At 38.6% G+C, this 18398-nt stretch overlaps 1 protein-coding gene across 1 annotated transcript in view; it reads right to left on the bottom strand.

The window, feature by feature from the left end:
• efcab2 (EF-hand calcium binding domain 2) overlaps window positions 1-17293 on the bottom strand; it is a 30604-nt gene extending 13311 nt beyond the window's left edge. Inside the window, exons 1-5 of the mRNA XM_039748798.1 lie at window positions 17195-17293; window positions 9726-9810; window positions 7520-7592; window positions 3258-3337; window positions 1154-1196 (exon numbers count right to left, since the gene is read on the bottom strand). Coding sequence (XP_039604732.1) covers window positions 1154-1196; window positions 3258-3337; window positions 7520-7592; window positions 9726-9810; window positions 17195-17219 — 306 coding nt within the window. The 5' untranslated portion in view covers window positions 17220-17293. The remainder of the gene's footprint in view (window positions 1-1153; window positions 1197-3257; window positions 3338-7519; window positions 7593-9725; window positions 9811-17194) is intronic.
• Window positions 17294-18398: the final 1105 nt, after the last annotated feature.

The raw sequence follows: 18398 nt of genomic DNA, 5'->3' as shown, positions 1-18398 counted from the left end.
CTTGACTCCGTTATTGTACCAGTAACTGTGATAACTAGTAATCTTATAAGACAGTGGTGCTCAAGATTTTTTTTGAGTGGCACTTTCATTGGAGATTTTTAACCCATTTTTTTAATAAGTTGCTATTTGTTGACTATTACTGAATTTCTCAGGACTTAGTAAATATCTTGGTGGGCAACCTATTGCCTATATGAACTGAGCTATAGTCAATACATTTGGTTTATAAAGGTTTATTCTGTTTCTTACATTTCTATTAAGTCATCTCTTTCTGCCTACACATTTACTAAATAGTTGCAGTTTGATGTGTACAATCACAATGAGATTGTGTCTTATAAAGGAGTGGAAGCTTATTAACTATAAAACATGCCAGAGCTAGGTCATTTATGAAACTTGTCTATAGGGATATCAAAAGTAAATGCACTCCCGTGGACAATGACTAATAGTGATTCATATCTTTGTTAGATTTCACATTGCAGAAACTGAATACAATACATTATAACAAAATTTGATCTACTGTTTCTCAATAGTAAAATATTATGTTAAATCTGCCAAACAAAACTATAGCTTTCCTATTGATTTACAGCAAACAATATATTTTTGCCATAATACCTGATGTACAATAAGAGTTAAACATGGTTGTGTGCATTACCAAGTACTACTCGCTCTTATAATATAAAGTCAAAAGCAGTTTTAATTAACTGCTTTGGGAATAACTAGAAATTTAAATTTTCCCTACAGTTACTAATATTTGTACATTCTTAATCTGGTCCCAATACTGTCCCTCCATTGAAATATGACCTTCTTATTTACTGTCGGAAATATGAAGGAAAGATTAACCAAGACATTCAGACCTGCTTGCAATGAAAACCTGTAGTATATATGGTAATTTCATAAAACAGTACTTGTTAAACTTTGACCTTAAACAAGTTTCAAGGTAGATTTATACTTGAAAGTGCAGACAGTTACCATTTCTTAACAATGTGCATTTTTATTTACAAGTTTTTTATTTTACATTAACTGATGAACTTTAGTAGTACTCTTTTTCAATTTTCACTTTATTATGAATTTTGCATTGACTATAAATGACTCACAGGTGATTACTATTTAATCTTTTTTAAAAGGAAAGACTGACATATTCAAAACAAAAACATACCTCAAAAGCTTGTAAAAGAACATCTTCTGGAATAGGTCTGTACCTGTAATTATTCAAAAACAAAGTTCTTCAAACATTTAACCCTTTATCTCCTTCTAAGGATATCTGATATAATGATGAATTAAAATGCCACTTTCAATTTACATCAAAAGTCTTAAACTAAAGCAACACTAAAATTTAAATGTCATGTTTTGGTCTTTGCCCCACCCACTGCATATGAACTGATGATTGTTATAAATGTTTTTTTTGCAAATGATGCTAGTACAGAAATGAGAACAGAGTTCAGATTTAGTTTATGTGCCTTGACCAATCTCATGTGTACTGAATTAGTGATGATGATGCAGTCACATAATGGGTTAGGCCTGTGCTATAAAAGAGATGAAATAGTTAGATGCATAGCTGTTGCTTTTTACTGTCTTGCAGATATTAACTTTGTGATAACACAGATTGTGGTATACCATTTAATATAAATGTTACCCCAATCCAGTTTATCTTGTTTATAGTATGAATAGAAAAAAGTGGATGTTTTGCCCTTTGTATTACATTATGTCTGTACTCACTTTATTGTTATCATTATAATTGATAACAGTTTCATACAAGGAGTTTTTTAAGATCAGGATATGTTACAACTGCTTACAGATTTTATTTTTTACACTGTAGGTTTAGTGTTTGGGAGTGAGAACTGAACAATCAGTATTGCTGGATATACAGTGGGATGCAAAAGTTTGGGCAACCTTGTTAATAGTCATTATTTTCCTGTATAAATCGTTGGTTGTTACGATAAAAAATGTCAGTTAAATATATCATATAGGAGACACACACGGTGATATTTGAGAAGTGAAATGAAGTTTATTGGATTTACAGAAAGTGTGCAATAATTGTTCATACAAAATCAGGCAGGTGCATAAATATGGGCACCGTTGTCATTTTATTGATTCCAAAACTTTTAGAACTAATTATTGGAACTCAAATTGGCTTGGTAAGCTCAGTGACCCCTGACCTACATACACAGGTGAATCCTATAATGAGAAAGAGTATTTAAAGGGGGTCAATTGTAAGTTTCCCTCCTCCTTTAATTTTCTCTGAAGAGTAGCAACATGAGGGTCACAAAACAACTCTCAAATGACCTGAAGACAAAGATTGTCTGCTGTATTTTTCTTGTAGCATGGTGACAGGAATTGCACACAGTACTACACATGTAGTCACATTAGTATATTATATAGTCTGAGTATAACATATCTTGATTTATATTTAATTGTTTTACTATATAACCTTTTTCTTTTTAATCATTTGGCTTCAAAATATGATCCCATGCAAACATGCACTCACAAATGGGTGTTATAAAAGACAAAAAAGTTGAGGCTGTGTGCAAGGCCAAAGTCAAAACATCACAAAGAAATGTACTGCTGCATAAACTTACTGAAAATTCAAATGGTGAAAACAAGAAATTCTAGTTGTTATGGTATAATAATATTAATACATCCAGCATCAATTTTTAAATGGAAATTACTTTTTTATTTTTGCTTTGTACTATTAAGTTATGCAGAATTATGCTTATGGTATCAGACAAATTAAAACAAATAAATCACTTTTAGTATACTTCTCTAAGTTTATAATTTGTAAATATGTAATTATTTCTCTTAAACCTTACAATTAATATAAACCTCTTAATGATAAACATTTAAAGTTAAGTAGAAGTTTGGTGGTGTTTGGATAGAAGACAATCTCAACTTAAACTTGCCAAGAAACTTTAGGCTACTGTAGATGTTTTCCCTTTAAATATCAAACTGGTAGTATTTAGGGTGCAGCATGAACTATGTTCTAAAAATCAGTGATTTCTTCATCAAGTTGAAGCAAATCATCAGTTATTCTAAAATATATTTTCAAAGTTTGTCCTGTTCAGGGTTGGTTCTTGCCTTGCCCCTGATGTTGCTGGGATTGACTTTAGCCTTTATGACCTTGAAATGAATTAAGTGAGTTTGACAATGGGATGCATTTTTCAAAAATCCTGTATTGGGATCATTATAGTTATACACTTTAAAAATGAAGAAACCTAAAATTCTAGTCAACAAGCTGGAAACTGTTTTAAAAGGAAGTACTTTACCTCCTCTCCATTAAAACTTTAGTCATGGTTGGTAGAAATCTATCAAAATTAATATAACCAGTAGGCTCCTCATCTTCAATCTGTTGAAAACAAATTTTAAACACAATTTTGAATGTAGAGCATTCAAAACAAGCTAATTTCAAAAATAATAACTATAATCTGTCAATACTCAGTAGACATACACAGTACATATGAATATTGTGGTAAAACATTATTTTATATTTGGGTGAATTCACTATTGAAAAAGCAGATGGCACAGCAACTGGGGAAAGATGTAGTTACAAGTTAAGGAAAAGAAAACCGCTAACTTTATGTACACTATATTTACACATGATATAATACAGTTATCAAAAATACATGTCTTAATACAGTACAAGGTAGAAATGTCTTGGCAAGTAAATCTGTATAAAGAGGTTGGTGATACATCTGGCCTAACATATACTTACAAGAAAAGCTCATTATTGACTATAGTCAATTAGTTAACCAACTTCCTCTGAAATGTCCAGTCAGGATTTATACTAGACCATGTGTGCACTAGCCACTCTCAGCAGCCTTGAATGGTCATTATTTTGAAGTGTGATCAACTGCTGTCTTTGAAGCCTGTTGCACTTCTCTAGTGTCAATAGTAGACTTCTCATTCATTTAAATAATTTCTTGGTGTACGTGGCAGCTTGTTCTTTCTCTTTATATGTGTAATAAAAGCACTCGCTAGTCAAATGACTTGCATCAAATTAGCAATCGTGATGTTTCACAAAGTTCCAAAGCAACACTGGGTTTATAGTCATCATACACTGTTTGATTATGTGTGTGGCATCAGTTGTAACCTGCTTTCTACATGTGTGTGACAAAATGAGCTTGGATTCAGTATTACCCTGTCCCTTTATCATTTGTGACAGTAATAGTATTTTGGACATTTTGGAAGAGACCAACAGTGCTGCTGTATCTTCTGTGTTTTGGTTATAAATCTGTCCTTCAATTTCAGGTCATTGTTATTAATATAAATTTGTGTCATATAAGAAAAGCGCAAGGGTTGATGCTATAGGCTTACATGGGTTCAACTCCAGGACTGGTCATTGTTTTCATTGGATACTCTGGTTTCCTCCCACATTGTAGAGACAAGTGACATTAATGGGGGGCACTAAATGTGTCAAGAACTACATATAGATGTATGCATAAGTGTGTTTGTAATGAACTGAATTGTACTCCATGCTATCAAGAAAGGCTGTGAATTCTCATAATTCCATAATAAAAAGAGTGTATTTAGAAAATATAGGGATGGTTTAAAGTTTATAATTAACATGAATAAATTAATATTTATGAATGTAACTTCATACATTTTTACTTATGTTAATTTTAAGTTTGCCTTTTAAAATGAATTAAGTCAGGCCTTTGCCATAATGTCCATTAATATCTATTTACACTCATACTATTGAGTGCAGTACCTCTCTATGTGCTGGAACCTTGTTGTGGTGGGGAGGTCTCAATGACCCTGAGAGCTACATCAGCAGGGCTTTACCCCTGGCAGGTTTAACCAAGCCAGGCAGGTTTCAGGATAGAGGCCAGACAAATTTCAGCACCTGGTCTTTCACGTTGGTTGTTGGGTGTGGGGCCAGCGACCCGACTCCGTAAAACTTCCATCAAGTTACGGAAACAATGACAAATGCTACAATTACAGACACCATAATGGATTTGTGCCTAAAAGCTGGCAGTATGACTACTTCTGATGAACGCTCTCAGTAGGAGGTCAGAGGTACGATAGTCTACTCAGGCCCAAAATTAAGATCCGCCTAGGAATGCGGAATGTCTGCACCATGTTTGAAACATCTAAAGCAGGTTACAGGTCATCAGTGAGATGAAGATGTATAGGTAGGACATTCTTGGTATTAGTGAATGTCGATGGATAGGCTCCGGACATCATACTAATAGTGATGGATCAGTAATCCTGCACTCTGGACATGAAACCCAGCATATCCACAGTGTGACCCATATGGTTTCAAAAGGGAAAGTCAACAGCTTGCTGAAATGAGAACTACTGAGTGACAGGCTGATCGGAGCATGCTTCAATTCTAAACACTGTAAATTTACCATCTTGCAATGTTATGCACCAAGAAATGAGGCAGACGAGGAGCATAAGGACGACTGGTATGAGGCGCTACAACAAGAAGTCCCTCAACGCAATATGCTACTGATCATTGGTGACATAAATGCCAAGGTCGGAGCTGATGATACTGACTGTGAGAGAGATATGGGAAAAACTGAATGCAGTGTTATGAATGACGAAGGTGAACATCTTGTTGATTTCTGTAAAGATAACAACTGTGTAATTGGCAGTACCACCTTCACACACAAAAACATTAAGAAGCTCACATGGAAGTCTCCTGATGGTTCCACTACCAACCAGATCGACCACATCTTGATCAATGGAAAGTGGTGTAGGTTCCTTCTTGATGTCCATTTTTGCTAAGGGGCTGATGTTTACACTGACCACTACCTAGTCACCACAATCATTAAGTTGAAGCTTAGGAAAGTGGGCAAAGAGATGGAACAGTGGAAACAACTTGATGTTGTCAAGCTCAGGTGCCCCAACATCACCAAAGAGTTTGCTGTGGAGCTAAGAAATTGCTTTGTAGTTTTGGCTGAAGAATCTGAAGTGGAATCAGATAGAAACATTGAATGGGAGTCTATTAAGAGAACATATGTTGATTCAGCTACCAAAGTCTTAGGCTATAGAAACAAGAAAGACAAGGATGGATTACACCTGGCACCTGGCAGAAAAATGAAGAAAGAAAACAACTGAAGGTCAAGATGCTGAACACAGCAGGTCAAAGAAGCCTACAAGAGCAAAGATAAGGATGTTAAGATGAGTGCCTTTTCTGAAAAGTTGGTAGATGAAGACGAACATGCTGCAGCAAAACGTGAAATGAGTGCTGTCTACAAGATCACTAAGCAACTCAGTGGCAAGAACACCAGCCAGTCTGCCCCTGTCAAAGACAAGGATGGCAATAGCCTCTCAGAGCAGGAACTGCCGCCAGATGCATACAAGAAAAGAACGCAATACCTGTGGATTGGAACAAGGGCTTAATAGTCAAAATGCACAAGAAAAGTAGCCTTTAGAATTGTGACAACTGGCGAGACATCACACTGTACTCAATTCCATCCAAAGTTTTCTGCATGATTCTTCTTGGCGGATTAATGTAGCAGTTGGCCAAAAGCTTAGACAGGAACATGCAGGGTTAAGAAGAGGGAGGGGATGCATCAATCAGATGTTTGCCATGAGGAACATCATTGAGCATTGCATAGAGTGGAACACCCCCTTATACACCAACTTTATCGAGTTCTCGAAAACCTTCGACAGCCTGCACTGTGATACCCTATGGAAGATCTTGTGGTCATATGGAGTTCCTCCAAAGATAGTCACACTTATGGGGATGTTCTACTGTCAGTTTCAATGCAGTGTCATAGTTGATGGAACCCTGTCAGAGTGGTTTCTGGTGGAATCCAGTGTGTGACAGGGATGTATCATCTCTCCCATCCTCTTTCTGCTTGCCATTGACTGGATCAAGCAGAGGACTACAGCTGACAAACCTAGAGGCATCCAGTAGAACCCTATTAGCTTGAAGATCTTGATTTTGCTGACAAAGGAAAGTACTAAATGGAGGCAAATCATCGACACCTTATGCAACTTTCGGCACGAAAAGGATTAATAATAATAATATAACACAGTATATTATAAAGAATTAGTTTTTAGGACATGACAGATTCTACATTTCAGTCTGGATTATTATTGCCAAGTTTTGTCTTAAGGTATTTGTACATACTTTTGTATATGTGATACATGGTAGCACTGTAATTAACAATGTTGCCTCACAGATCCAGTGTCGTAGGATGAAATTCTGTAACCAGCTGTTGTCTGTTTGGTTTGCACATTCTCCCCTTGTCCGTGTGGGCTTTTTTTAAAAGTTTACTCTCACATGACCAAAGGACTGTATGTTAGGATAACTGTCAATTCAAAATTGTTCCTACAGTGGACTGGAACCACATCCTGGGTTGGTTTATGCCTTGCATAAGACAGGCTCTAGCTTGTAGTGACCCTGAATTAGAATTAGGCATATTTCAGAATGTTATGCTGCTTACTTGATGCAAACCATACCATAAATATATACATAAATAAGCTTTGAAAAAACAAAATCCTCAGTCTAGCAAACATTCTCTGCATGTCATCTCTGAAAACTAATGACTGTAGAATAGAAAAAGAAAGTCACCTCAGCCAAAATATCATGCAGTTCTCCTTCACTTGGACAGCAGCCGAGGGAACGAATTATAGTACCAATCTCCCTGTTTTACAAAAAGAATACAAGTAAGCACACAATTATCAGTAAAACATGAAAACTTAGGTAATATATCCAAAAGAGGATGTTTTATTAAACCATAAATTGTCAAAATATTTTTAAAGTAAAGTACAGCATTAACAAAGTAAATTATTTTCTCATTACAGAGATAAAATGTCTTTTTCAAAAGATAATAAAACAGATAAAAAGTAACAATTTCTCATCATTAAAAGTGGCTTGAACAATACTAAGATAAGTGTCTTATACATTGAAAAAAATCAGCTACAGGTATCAAACAAAGCAAATCCATTTAAAGCTGAGCTATGCCTCCTCATATCATAGCTGTAAATGTTACAGAATTTATAACAAATGGTAATATGGTCCATGTTGAATTCCCTGGATGCCTTTCTGCTCTTCCCTTTACTGCCCTGAAGCTAAAGCTGCACCTCCCAACTTTAAAACCTTTAGTCTTATAAGGTCTGCAGTTTTGGTGGAAAGTGGACAAACATATTGGCACAGCTCCAGTTTAGTACAGACATATCCCCACATCTTCCAGAATCCAACCCTGTGTATAGGTGGCAACCTCTTTTCTGCTATACATTGTTTGGGGCATTAAGACTCTTGGTGACATTCATAATGAATATGGACTTGGAACAGTCCACTTACTCAGGTCCAGGTTTTCTGTTCTTCCTTCCTCTTTCTTTATCTGTCTTCAGATCATATCAGTCATTAAGGCAAATGGGTCCCAATATCCTCTGCACAGCTTTACTATCTCCAAACTTTAAGTTAGTACCATCTTTATATGCATGTTGGAATACTGCATCTGCCAGACCTTCACCTTTATTACAGTTTGGCAAAGTGGCCATCTTTCTTATACAGCCATCTCATGGAGGGATACCTTTAACAACTTTCTGACATTCTCCAAAAACCCCTTCTATCAGCATACACAATTTAAATTTGCATTGCCTATACCTCACCACTTGGAAACTTTATGATATGCATTTGGCTGCACATGCCATCTTCCACGTGTCCCTTTAAGTTTCTTTGGCACTTTACTCCATATGTTCTAAGATTACACTCCAGTTTATACTTTTTGAACGAATGTTTCCAACCATCTATCTAATATTTTTTAAACTAATATTCCCTTTCTCTTAATATTTCTCTTATCTTAACTACTATCCAGCAAAGGTTATTCAATCTGAGTATCATCACTGCGAAAGTCATATTAGCCTCTTACGAGAAATATTCTGACTCACCCTCTGTAAAATTTTGGAAATCCTCTTTCTTTAATCTAACTCTGATTGAACTTTCGGCAGCACAGATCAATGGATCATTTGGCCCCAATATAGAAAAGTGTGACACCGCTGTGTTCTTGGTTCAGAGCTGGCTGGCGAGGGATGCTTGCCATTTTACTAATCTTCATTCTTAATTTTCCCCTTTTCTTATTTCTTTTCTCCACTGGGGCTCAGTGTGTCTGTCTGACCTCTCTCGACAGTTTGCATGGCATCAGTAGTTTTTAACATGATACAGAACACCTTTTACAGGACAATCTCGTTCTGGGTTGGGGATATGGAGGGGTTGTTGTCGATAATCTGTTCCTCTTTCAAATATTCCTAAATGTGTTTTCACAAAAAAAACTCCTAAACTGTGAAAACAAAAAACAAAAACTTTAGCAACATTGTACTCTACCATTACCCTTTTAATATACCTTAATTTTAGATGAGCTAAATATGTCAGTCTTTATTTTGTTATTTTTTGTGATCAATTTTTTAATAATTTCAAAAGCAAATAGTAAGGCAATAACAAATAGAAAAAAATTATTACTGTTAAAGAAGTGTTGTCTACCTACTGACCAGTAGCACATAAGCAATATCATAACATTCTCAACTCCATTTAATCGAATTTTTGGTCACAGGAGACCATCATTTCCCAATGCCATGAACGGGATTATTGCACGCCATTTTCTTACATTGAAAATGAATTTTTAGTGGTTTGTAAAGTAACTTAAGATGGGATGCTAAATAAAAGGAGCAATATTAAATAAAGAGTTTGATTCACAAATTTAATTCCCTAATATTACTTTTTCCAAAACTGCATAAAAATGAAAACAATATGAGCACACATAAAACTATAAACTTACCTAACATCCACAGTCTTGTTGTACTCATGATCAAAAACATCAAAGGCATCTGTAATCTTTTTATGAATTTCAGATATCATAGCCTCTATAAATAAATAAATAAAGGCGAAAAGAGTTTAGTTGAACAACAATAGCATACCAGCCAGTATTGTATAACTTCTACATGCATGTAATACTAGTATGTTCCATAAATGTATTTTTGTAATTTTATAGTTGTTACTGTAGATAAAGTGCCATTCTTCTTGTGCAATGCTCTCAAGAACTCACCAATACTCTCATTTGTATGGTAAAAAAATAGATATGTCAATAAAAAAACAAGTTAGAAAATGTGCACAAGACATAACATTCAGGAAGTGTGTTAACTGATATGAAAGCTGTAGCATTTAACCTTTTTTTTAACTTACTTAAGAGACCATTATCACATTTTTGTTTATTAAATATATTGATAACAAGGAGCCAAATTCAAAATAGAATACAACTACATTTTTAGTTGACCACATTAAATACATGCTTTTAACAGTACTGTACTATATAATGTCATGTAAAGTAGTTAAAAATATAACCTAAATAGGCTTGTGGTGGTTCAATAGATTTCATACTCTGCAGATTCTAATTCAAGTGATGTAAAAATGACATAGATTGATGTGTGTTAGTGGTGACTAACTTTGGTTCAATTTTCTTAAACATAACATTATTCAAAGTACACCCAGTGGAATAGTACATAATAATTGATAAAGAAAAAATAAATATTAATACAAAATCACCAATACTAGCATAAAATCACTATCGATATTACCCTGTGAAAGGAGAGAAGCAACTGAAATAGGTTCCCAATCTATCTATTAATGTTAGTTAAAACCCAGTAATTCATTAAAATCATAGAAATAACAAAGGACTAAGGACCCCTTCTTGGATTGAGGCCTTGCCGTGGCAGAAGGGCTTGCACGGTGTAGTGATCTTCGGAACTATGTTGTCGGGAGCTAGATGTTCCTGGTAGGGCTTCCCAAGGCAAACAGGTCTGAGATGAAGATCCAGACTAACTCGATCCTGAGACCCCATATGGAGTTAAACCAAGGATTGGTGTTTCCCTTGCCCAGGGAAGGGTACCTGGGGCCCCACCCTGGAGCCAGGCCCGGGGAGGGGCTCAATGGCAAGTGCCTGGTGGCTGGACCTTTGACCACAGGGCCCAGCCGGGCTCAACCCGAAGGAGCAACGTGGTTCCGCTCTCTTGTGGGCCCACCAACTGCAAGAGAGGCCATAGGGGTCGGGTGCAATTTGATATGAGTGGTGGCTGAAGGCGGGAACTCTGGCGTTCCAACCCTCAATTGCTGAAACTAGCTCTTGGGACATGGAATGTTACCTCTCTGGTGGGGAAGGAGCCTGAACCGGTGCGAGAGGTTGAGAGGTACCGGCTAGATATAGTCGGATTCACCTCTACACATGGTGTGGGCTCTGAAACCATTCCTCTTGAGAGAGGCTGGACTTTGTTCCACTCTGGAGTTGCTGTGGGTGAAAGGCGTCGGGCAGGGGTGGGCTTGCTTATGGCCCCCGGGCTCGAGGCCTGCACATTGGGGTTCTCCCTCTTGGACGAGAGGATTGCTTCCCTGTGCCTTCGAGTTGGGGGAAGGACTCTAACTGTTGTTTGCGCTTATGCACCGAACGACAGTTCGGAGTACCCAGCCTTCTTGGAGTCCCTGGAAGAAGTGCTGTGAGGCACAGCTCCTCTGGACTTTATCGTCCTGCTGGGAGACTTAAATGCTCGTGTCAGCAACGACAGTGAAACCTGGAGAGGTGTGATTGGGAGGAAAGGCCTACCTGATCTAAACTCGAGTGGTGTAAAGTTGTTGGACTTCTGTGCTGGTCATGGATTGTCCGTGACAAATACCATGTTCGAGCATAAGGGTGTCCATAATTGCAGTTGGTGCCAGGGTGCCAGAGGTCGCAGCTCAATGATCGACTTTCAGATCTGCGACCTTATGTCTTGGACACTCGGGTGAAGAGAGGGGCTGAGCTGTCAACTGATCACCACCTGGTGGTAAGTTGGATCAGATGGTGGGAGAGGCTGCCGGACAGACCAGGCAGACCCAAACATATAATGAGGGTCTGCTGGGAACGTCTGGAGGAGGAACCGGTCAGAAAGATCTTTAACTGCCACCTCCAGCAGAACTTCAACCACATTCCAAGGGAGGCGAAGGACATTGAGTCTGAATGGGCCATGTTCCGAGCCTCCATTGTCGAAGCAGCAGAACGGAGCTGTGGCTGCAAAGTTGTTGGTGCCTCTCGTGGTGGCAATCCACGAACCTGGTGGTGGACACCTAAGGTTCAAGAAGCTGAAAAAAGAGTCCTAGCGGGTCTGGTTGACCAGTGGGACTCCAGAGGCAGCTGAGGGGTACCAGCGGACCAAGTGTGTGGCGGCATCGGCTGTTGCAGAGGCAAAAATCCGGGCATGGGAGGAGTTTGGGGAAGCCATGAAAAATGACTTTCGGTCAGCACCAAGAAGGTTCTGGCAAACCATCAAGCGCCTCAGGAGGGGAAAGTGGTGCTCCACCAACACTGTATACAGTGGAGATGGGGCCCTGCTGACTTCAATTGCAGACGTTGTTAACCAGTGGAAGGAATACTTTGAGGATCTTCTCAATCCCATCAGCATGTCCTCCTTAGAGGAAGCAGAGCTAGAGGACTCCGGGGGGGACCCGTCCATATCGGGGGCCGAGGTCGCCGAGGTAGTTTAAAAGCTCTGAGGTGGCGGAGCCCCTGGGGTGGACGAGGTTCACCCTGGGTTCTTCAAGGCTCTGGATTTTGTGGGCCTGTTCTGGTTGACACGACTCTGCCTCTGGATTGGCAAACCAGGGTGGTGGTCCCCCTTTCTAAGACGGGTGACCGGAGGATGTGCTCCAACTATAGGCGGATCACACTCCTCAGCCTCCCCGGTAAGGTCTATTCAGGGGTGCTGGAGAAGAGAGTTTGGCCGATGGTCGAATCTCGGATTCAACAGGAACAATGCGGATTCCATCCCAGCTGTGGAACACTGGACCAGCTCTACACCCTGACCAGGATCCTGGAGGGGGCTTGGAAGTTTGCCCAACCAGTCCACATGTGTTTTGTGGATTTGGAGAAGACATTTGACCATGTCCATCGAAGCATCCTGTGTGGTCTGCTCCAAGAGTACGGGGTACAAGGCTCGTTGTTACAAGCCATTCAGTCCCTGTACAGGAGGAGCAGAAGCTTGGTCCGCATTGCCGATAACAAGTCGAATTTATTTCCTGTTGAGGCTGGACTCTGCCAGGGCTGCCCTTTGTTACCAATTCTGTTCATAAGTTTTATGGACAGAATTTCTAGGTGCAGCCAAGGAGCGAAGAGGGTCTGGTTCCTTGACCTCAGAATCTCGTCTCTGCTATTTGCGGATGACGTGGTTCTGTTGGCTTCGTCGGACAGTGACCTCCAACTCTCACTGGAGCAGTTCGCAGCCAAGTGTGAAGCGGCGGGGATGAGAGTCAGCACCTCTAAATCCGAGGCCATGGTTCTCAGTCGGAAAAGGATGGAATGCTCTCTCCGGGTTGGGAACACATTACTGCCTTGAGTGGAGGAGTTCAAGTATCTCGGGGTCTTGTTTACGAGTGAGGGAAGAATGGAGTGAGTGGTTGACAGATGGATCGGTGCGGCATCCGAAGTAATGTGGGCTCTGCAACAGTCCGTCGTGGTGAATAAAGAGCTGAGCCAAAAGGCGAAGCTGTCAATTTACCAGTCGATCTACATTCCTACCTTCACCTATAGCCATGAGCTTTGGGTAGTGACCAAAAGAGCAAGATCACGGATACAAGCGGCAGAAATGAGTTTTCTCCGCAGGGTGGCTGGACTTTCCCTTAGAGATGGGTGAGGAGTTCAGTTATCAGGGAGAGACTCGGAGTAGAGTCACTGCTCCTCTGCATTGAGAGGAGTCAGTTGAGGTGGTTTGGGCCTCTGGTCAGGATGCCCCCTGGAAGCCTCCCTGGAGGGGTGTTCTGGGCATGTCCCACTGGGAGAAGGTCACGGGGCAGACACAGGACATGCTGGAGGGATTATATCTCCCAGCTAGCCTGGGAACACCTCAGGGTCCTCCCAGAGGAGCTGGAGGAGGTGGCTGGGGAGAGGGAGGTCTAGGCTTCCCAGCTTAGGCTGCTGCCCCCGCGACCCAACCTCGGATAAGTTGTGGATAATGGATGGAATGGATGAATAACTAAGGACTTGGAGTGGAACTGATTTATTGTACAACTGAAACACAGTATCTAAGATGACATTAGTCTTGAAGATTTTAACTCCAGTCTGAAGATAAACAGAAGCAAAAGTGGCTCTTCGGGTATGGATAAATCGTAGCCCATTCTCAGCTTGTTGCATGCTATACACTGTAGTTTACCACTAAGCATTTTGGCACCTTTATTCTCCAGAGAAAGTTTTCAAGACAGTTCAATTTCAATTGAGATATTTCAAACAGACTGCAATGTACAAAGTTTTGAAATTTCAAAATCTCCCATTGAAAAACATTGCCAAATTTGCAAACTCCTTCATATTAAAACAGAAAAACATCAGACGACATAAACCATAATCTTGCTATTTGCAGCACAATCAGCAACTTTTTGCATCGTTGAAATTGCATAGCACAGTGAGGTCCTTGTTGCATACCCAGCGGATTCGATCTTCTGCCTCCAGATCAAGTGCAATTCCATATATAAACTCATACTGTTTATATCACTTAGGGAAGCTGCATCTTTTCAATGTAATTAGTTAGTTAAAACAGCATTTAGCTGCAGATTGATAACGTCACTTCTTTAAAATAATCATCTGCAGATAATATTAGTTCAGTCAATTCAATCTTATACCTGTATATGCTTAAGTAAAAGAGGAAAACATACAAAATACAAAACGTTTGTCTAACCACTCTCAAGGTAAATGTCAAATGGTAAACTAACTCATAGTTGAAGCAGCACAGAATGTTTCTCTGTTTTAAGATTGAGGAATCAGCAGATTTGCCTATGTTTTTTAATGGGGGATTTTGAAATTTCAAAACTTTATAAAGCACAATCTATTAGGGATATCTCAACCAAACTTAAACCCTCAAAAAAAAATTTTAAGAATAAAGGTGCCAAATTTCAACAAAACAAGTTGGTGTCCAAGTTGTTTTATGTCAAGTGACAGACAGACATGGCTATCAAAGTAGTTGCTTCTTGAAATATATGTGAATGCCTCTAAAAAAAGGAGTAAGAGTAATGACTGAGTCCATGTTTTGCATTTATTAGGTGCTGGGTTTATTTTACAGCTTCTCCAGCAGCTACCCTATCACATTTAAATGATATTTTTAAAAGTGCTTTCCATTAATGATTTGGATTTGAAATAAATTTGGTATCTGCACTGTTTTAAACACCAATGAAAATAAGTAAATACTTTAAATCAAGAGTGGTGGAAAGTAACAAATTACATTTTCTTTCGTTACTATACAAGGGTAGACTGTGCTGTGAATTGTAATTTTTAAAGTATTTTTAAATGCAAATACTTTTACTCTGTATACAAAACATGTTTATTTTGTAATGATTCTATTTCATTACATTTTTCTGTAGGTTGTTACTAAGTATAATTGATTGCTTATATTTAAAAAGCGAAGTTTACAATGAACAATTAAAATATAACTGCAAGACAAATATTTCTGGGGTTGCAGGTTATCATGATAATGGAGCGTGAAATGTTTTATTAAATGATATAATCAGGGTGACTCTAGGCTAAGGCCAACTCTGTTCTTCTATCGACTGTCGCTATAGCACACTGCACATAAAGTATGTAAGTGAACACACTATGAACATCAAGGAAGACACAAACCAAACCCCTGGGCCTCTCACCTCCACACTTCAAATTCATATACAGTACATATAGAAATGCATTACAGTCTCAAAGGGGAAGTGCTAAAGGGCAGCCCTGAACATAATGGCCATGCTGCTCTCTATGGCAGTGTCAGTGGGTGGATCTCAGTATATCGCTCTATAAAGACACATTGTGTTGTGAAGTATTTGAAGTCTCAAACGAGGTTTATAACTGATAACTAGACTACATTGTCAGCTGATATTTAAGGATGATTCTGATTACCATGCATTTGCTAGGAGTATACAATATAAAAAAAAGTTTAAAACTGCATAGCCATATACATTACACTGTTTCTAGCTGTGCATGTATGTGTACACTGTTTATGTCATTAATATGTCCCATGATAAATAAAATCTATTGCATTACTATGTATATTCTGCTTAAGCTTTCCAAAGCACAGCATGAACAGTTCTGGATATTTAATAATTTAGGTCAATGTTTTTCCTAAAGAAAATACATTGTGCTTTTATGTGGGTAATTTTTTCAGATTGTACTTTTTTATTTTTACTCAAGTAATTTACATGTCAGATACTTTATGAAGCAATACTTCTGCTTGAGTAGAATTGTTAGAATTTTTTTCACCTCTGCAAATCAATTGTATGGGAAGTCAGGCTGGAATCAAAATCTGAAGATACACACTGTAATTCTAAATTAATGAAGTTGAATGTCTCCCCTTAAACAAAAAGTCTTTGTTCAATATCACACTTGCTATTGTACAGTTTTATTTAAGATACTAATTTGGAATAGCCAGCCCTGCAGCCCTGAAATGGAATAAGCAAGTATGATTACTACAGAAGGAATATATGTAGTCAAAGTGACATGCTGATTAGCACATAACGAGCCAGCACTAGGGACTGATTTTCACAGAAACTTACTCTTTAGGTTATAAACTGCTCATTTTCAAGTGAGATTTATTATTTTCTTCAGCGATTAAAACAATGCATACTACATAATAAAAAAAATTGTTCATTTCTTTTAGAGATTGCAAAATGGGAAGGAACAGTGGCGCAGCAGGTAGCACTGCCATGTACCACACAGATTCAGAAGCCTGGATTTGAATCATACTTTTGGAAGTTGCTTCAGTTGCCTTTTGGAAGTTTGCTCAGTCTCTCACGGTTTGTGTGGGTCGCCTTCCAGCTAATGCGGTTTTCCTCCCATATCTCAAAAGATGTGCAGGATTAGGTTATAGAGTGTGCCTGTACTGGACTGTATCCAGCTTGCGACCGGTGCTGCCATGATAGCCTCACGGCCCATGCTCATCAGGATAACCTAACAACTGCCCAGCTCACATTACTTTACACGTCCGAACACGGTTGAGCTGTTACTGCATGATTCTGTTTCTAGACGCGCAATAAACGAAAACAAGATATTTAATATAATCAAACTGCTTTTTAAAGAGCAAAGCATCGATGACTGATAGAGGCTGCAGAAGCTTAGCAGCTAGAAAAACACTATAACGCAATCGAGAGACAACATAATAAATTTTAGTACTTGCCACTGGGTGTACTTAAAGTTACAAAGTTTATTTCTTTGTAAAAAAAAAAAACACTGAACTTAGACTGTCACACGATAAACGTTACCTGCAATCTCTCTTTCCTCCGCCATGGCTGTTTCTAGTTGCTAGGAGACAGCGTGCTCGTGTATGGAAACATGACGAAAGCCCCGGACATCCGGGGTATTGGCGTGATTCGCGCAGAGATCTATAAAGACGTGATTGTTTTCGGATTTGTTCGTGCTCGCCCATTTTTCGCGCCTTTTGCACTTTTGGTTTAACGGCTGCTACGTGCCAAATGTCGTCCTGGCCGCTGGCAACGGGCACGCGCAGCCTCTTGCCTGCTTTCTGCTGTTGCACAGCGCCTCAGCTTTAACGCTGCGCTCAGAGGTTACATGTGCTTAATATTACACGTTTACGGTTTAGCGGAGCCTTCTTGAAATCTTACGCTAATTTTTGTAATAATCGATAATGCTACACTTAAAAACCGTTCAACGTTATATTCATTCAGTTTAGCAAGCATCCTGTTTTCTGTTAGAATTTCTTTTTTTATCGAATAGGAACATCTCATCTTCTGAAACCGCATTTCCTGGTGAGGGAAGCGGTGCAACAGAGAACCGTAAAATATAATGAAAGCGAAGTAAAATGCCAGTAATAGTAATAATACGTTTTTCACACTCAGGAACGCAAACCATATAATCAGAGGTACTCGATCTTCTTCACTTAATACTGTATGTGATGATATGGTCATAAACCATTTGCTGTGCTTAGTTTCTCTGTTCTGCAACAAATTAATGATTTATTACTAACAAATGTCTTTTGTTATTGGAAGAATTACATCTCCACGCTATACAGCAGCAATGTTGTATTCAAATGTATTACTTTGACAAATAAGCAATTAAAACTATGAATGAAAGAGTTTTAAGACTGTTTAAAAATGTATTTAGTTGATCGTGTAATGTCGCGTTTTTCTGGTTGGGCATTTCCACTACTTTTAAAAGAGAAGGGAATACGTTTTCATAGTGGAGTGTCATCTTCCAATTTTTCGGTTGTGATGTACAGTACATTAAATGCACAAGTGAAACTGGATGATCACAAATTATTAAATACTAACGAAAAATCCTGTAGCGTGTTCCCATCTCCAGTATACTACAGTAGTTTTCAGTGTAACAGTCTAAGGAATGTTTTTGAAAGTAAGAGACAATGTATAATGTGAAAGTGGATGCATATATCTATTATAACGGCTTGACCTTTTATATGTTGTATGTCCCAAAAATAATAATTGTTGTTGT

Source organism: Polypterus senegalus, chromosome 3 (assembly GCF_016835505.1).
Source record: "Polypterus senegalus isolate Bchr_013 chromosome 3, ASM1683550v1, whole genome shotgun sequence".
NCBI classification, from domain to species: Eukaryota; Metazoa; Chordata; class Cladistia; order Polypteriformes; family Polypteridae; genus Polypterus; species Polypterus senegalus.
The sequence above is the reverse complement of the archived record's forward strand: the minus strand, read 5'-3'. Positions and strand labels throughout refer to the sequence as shown.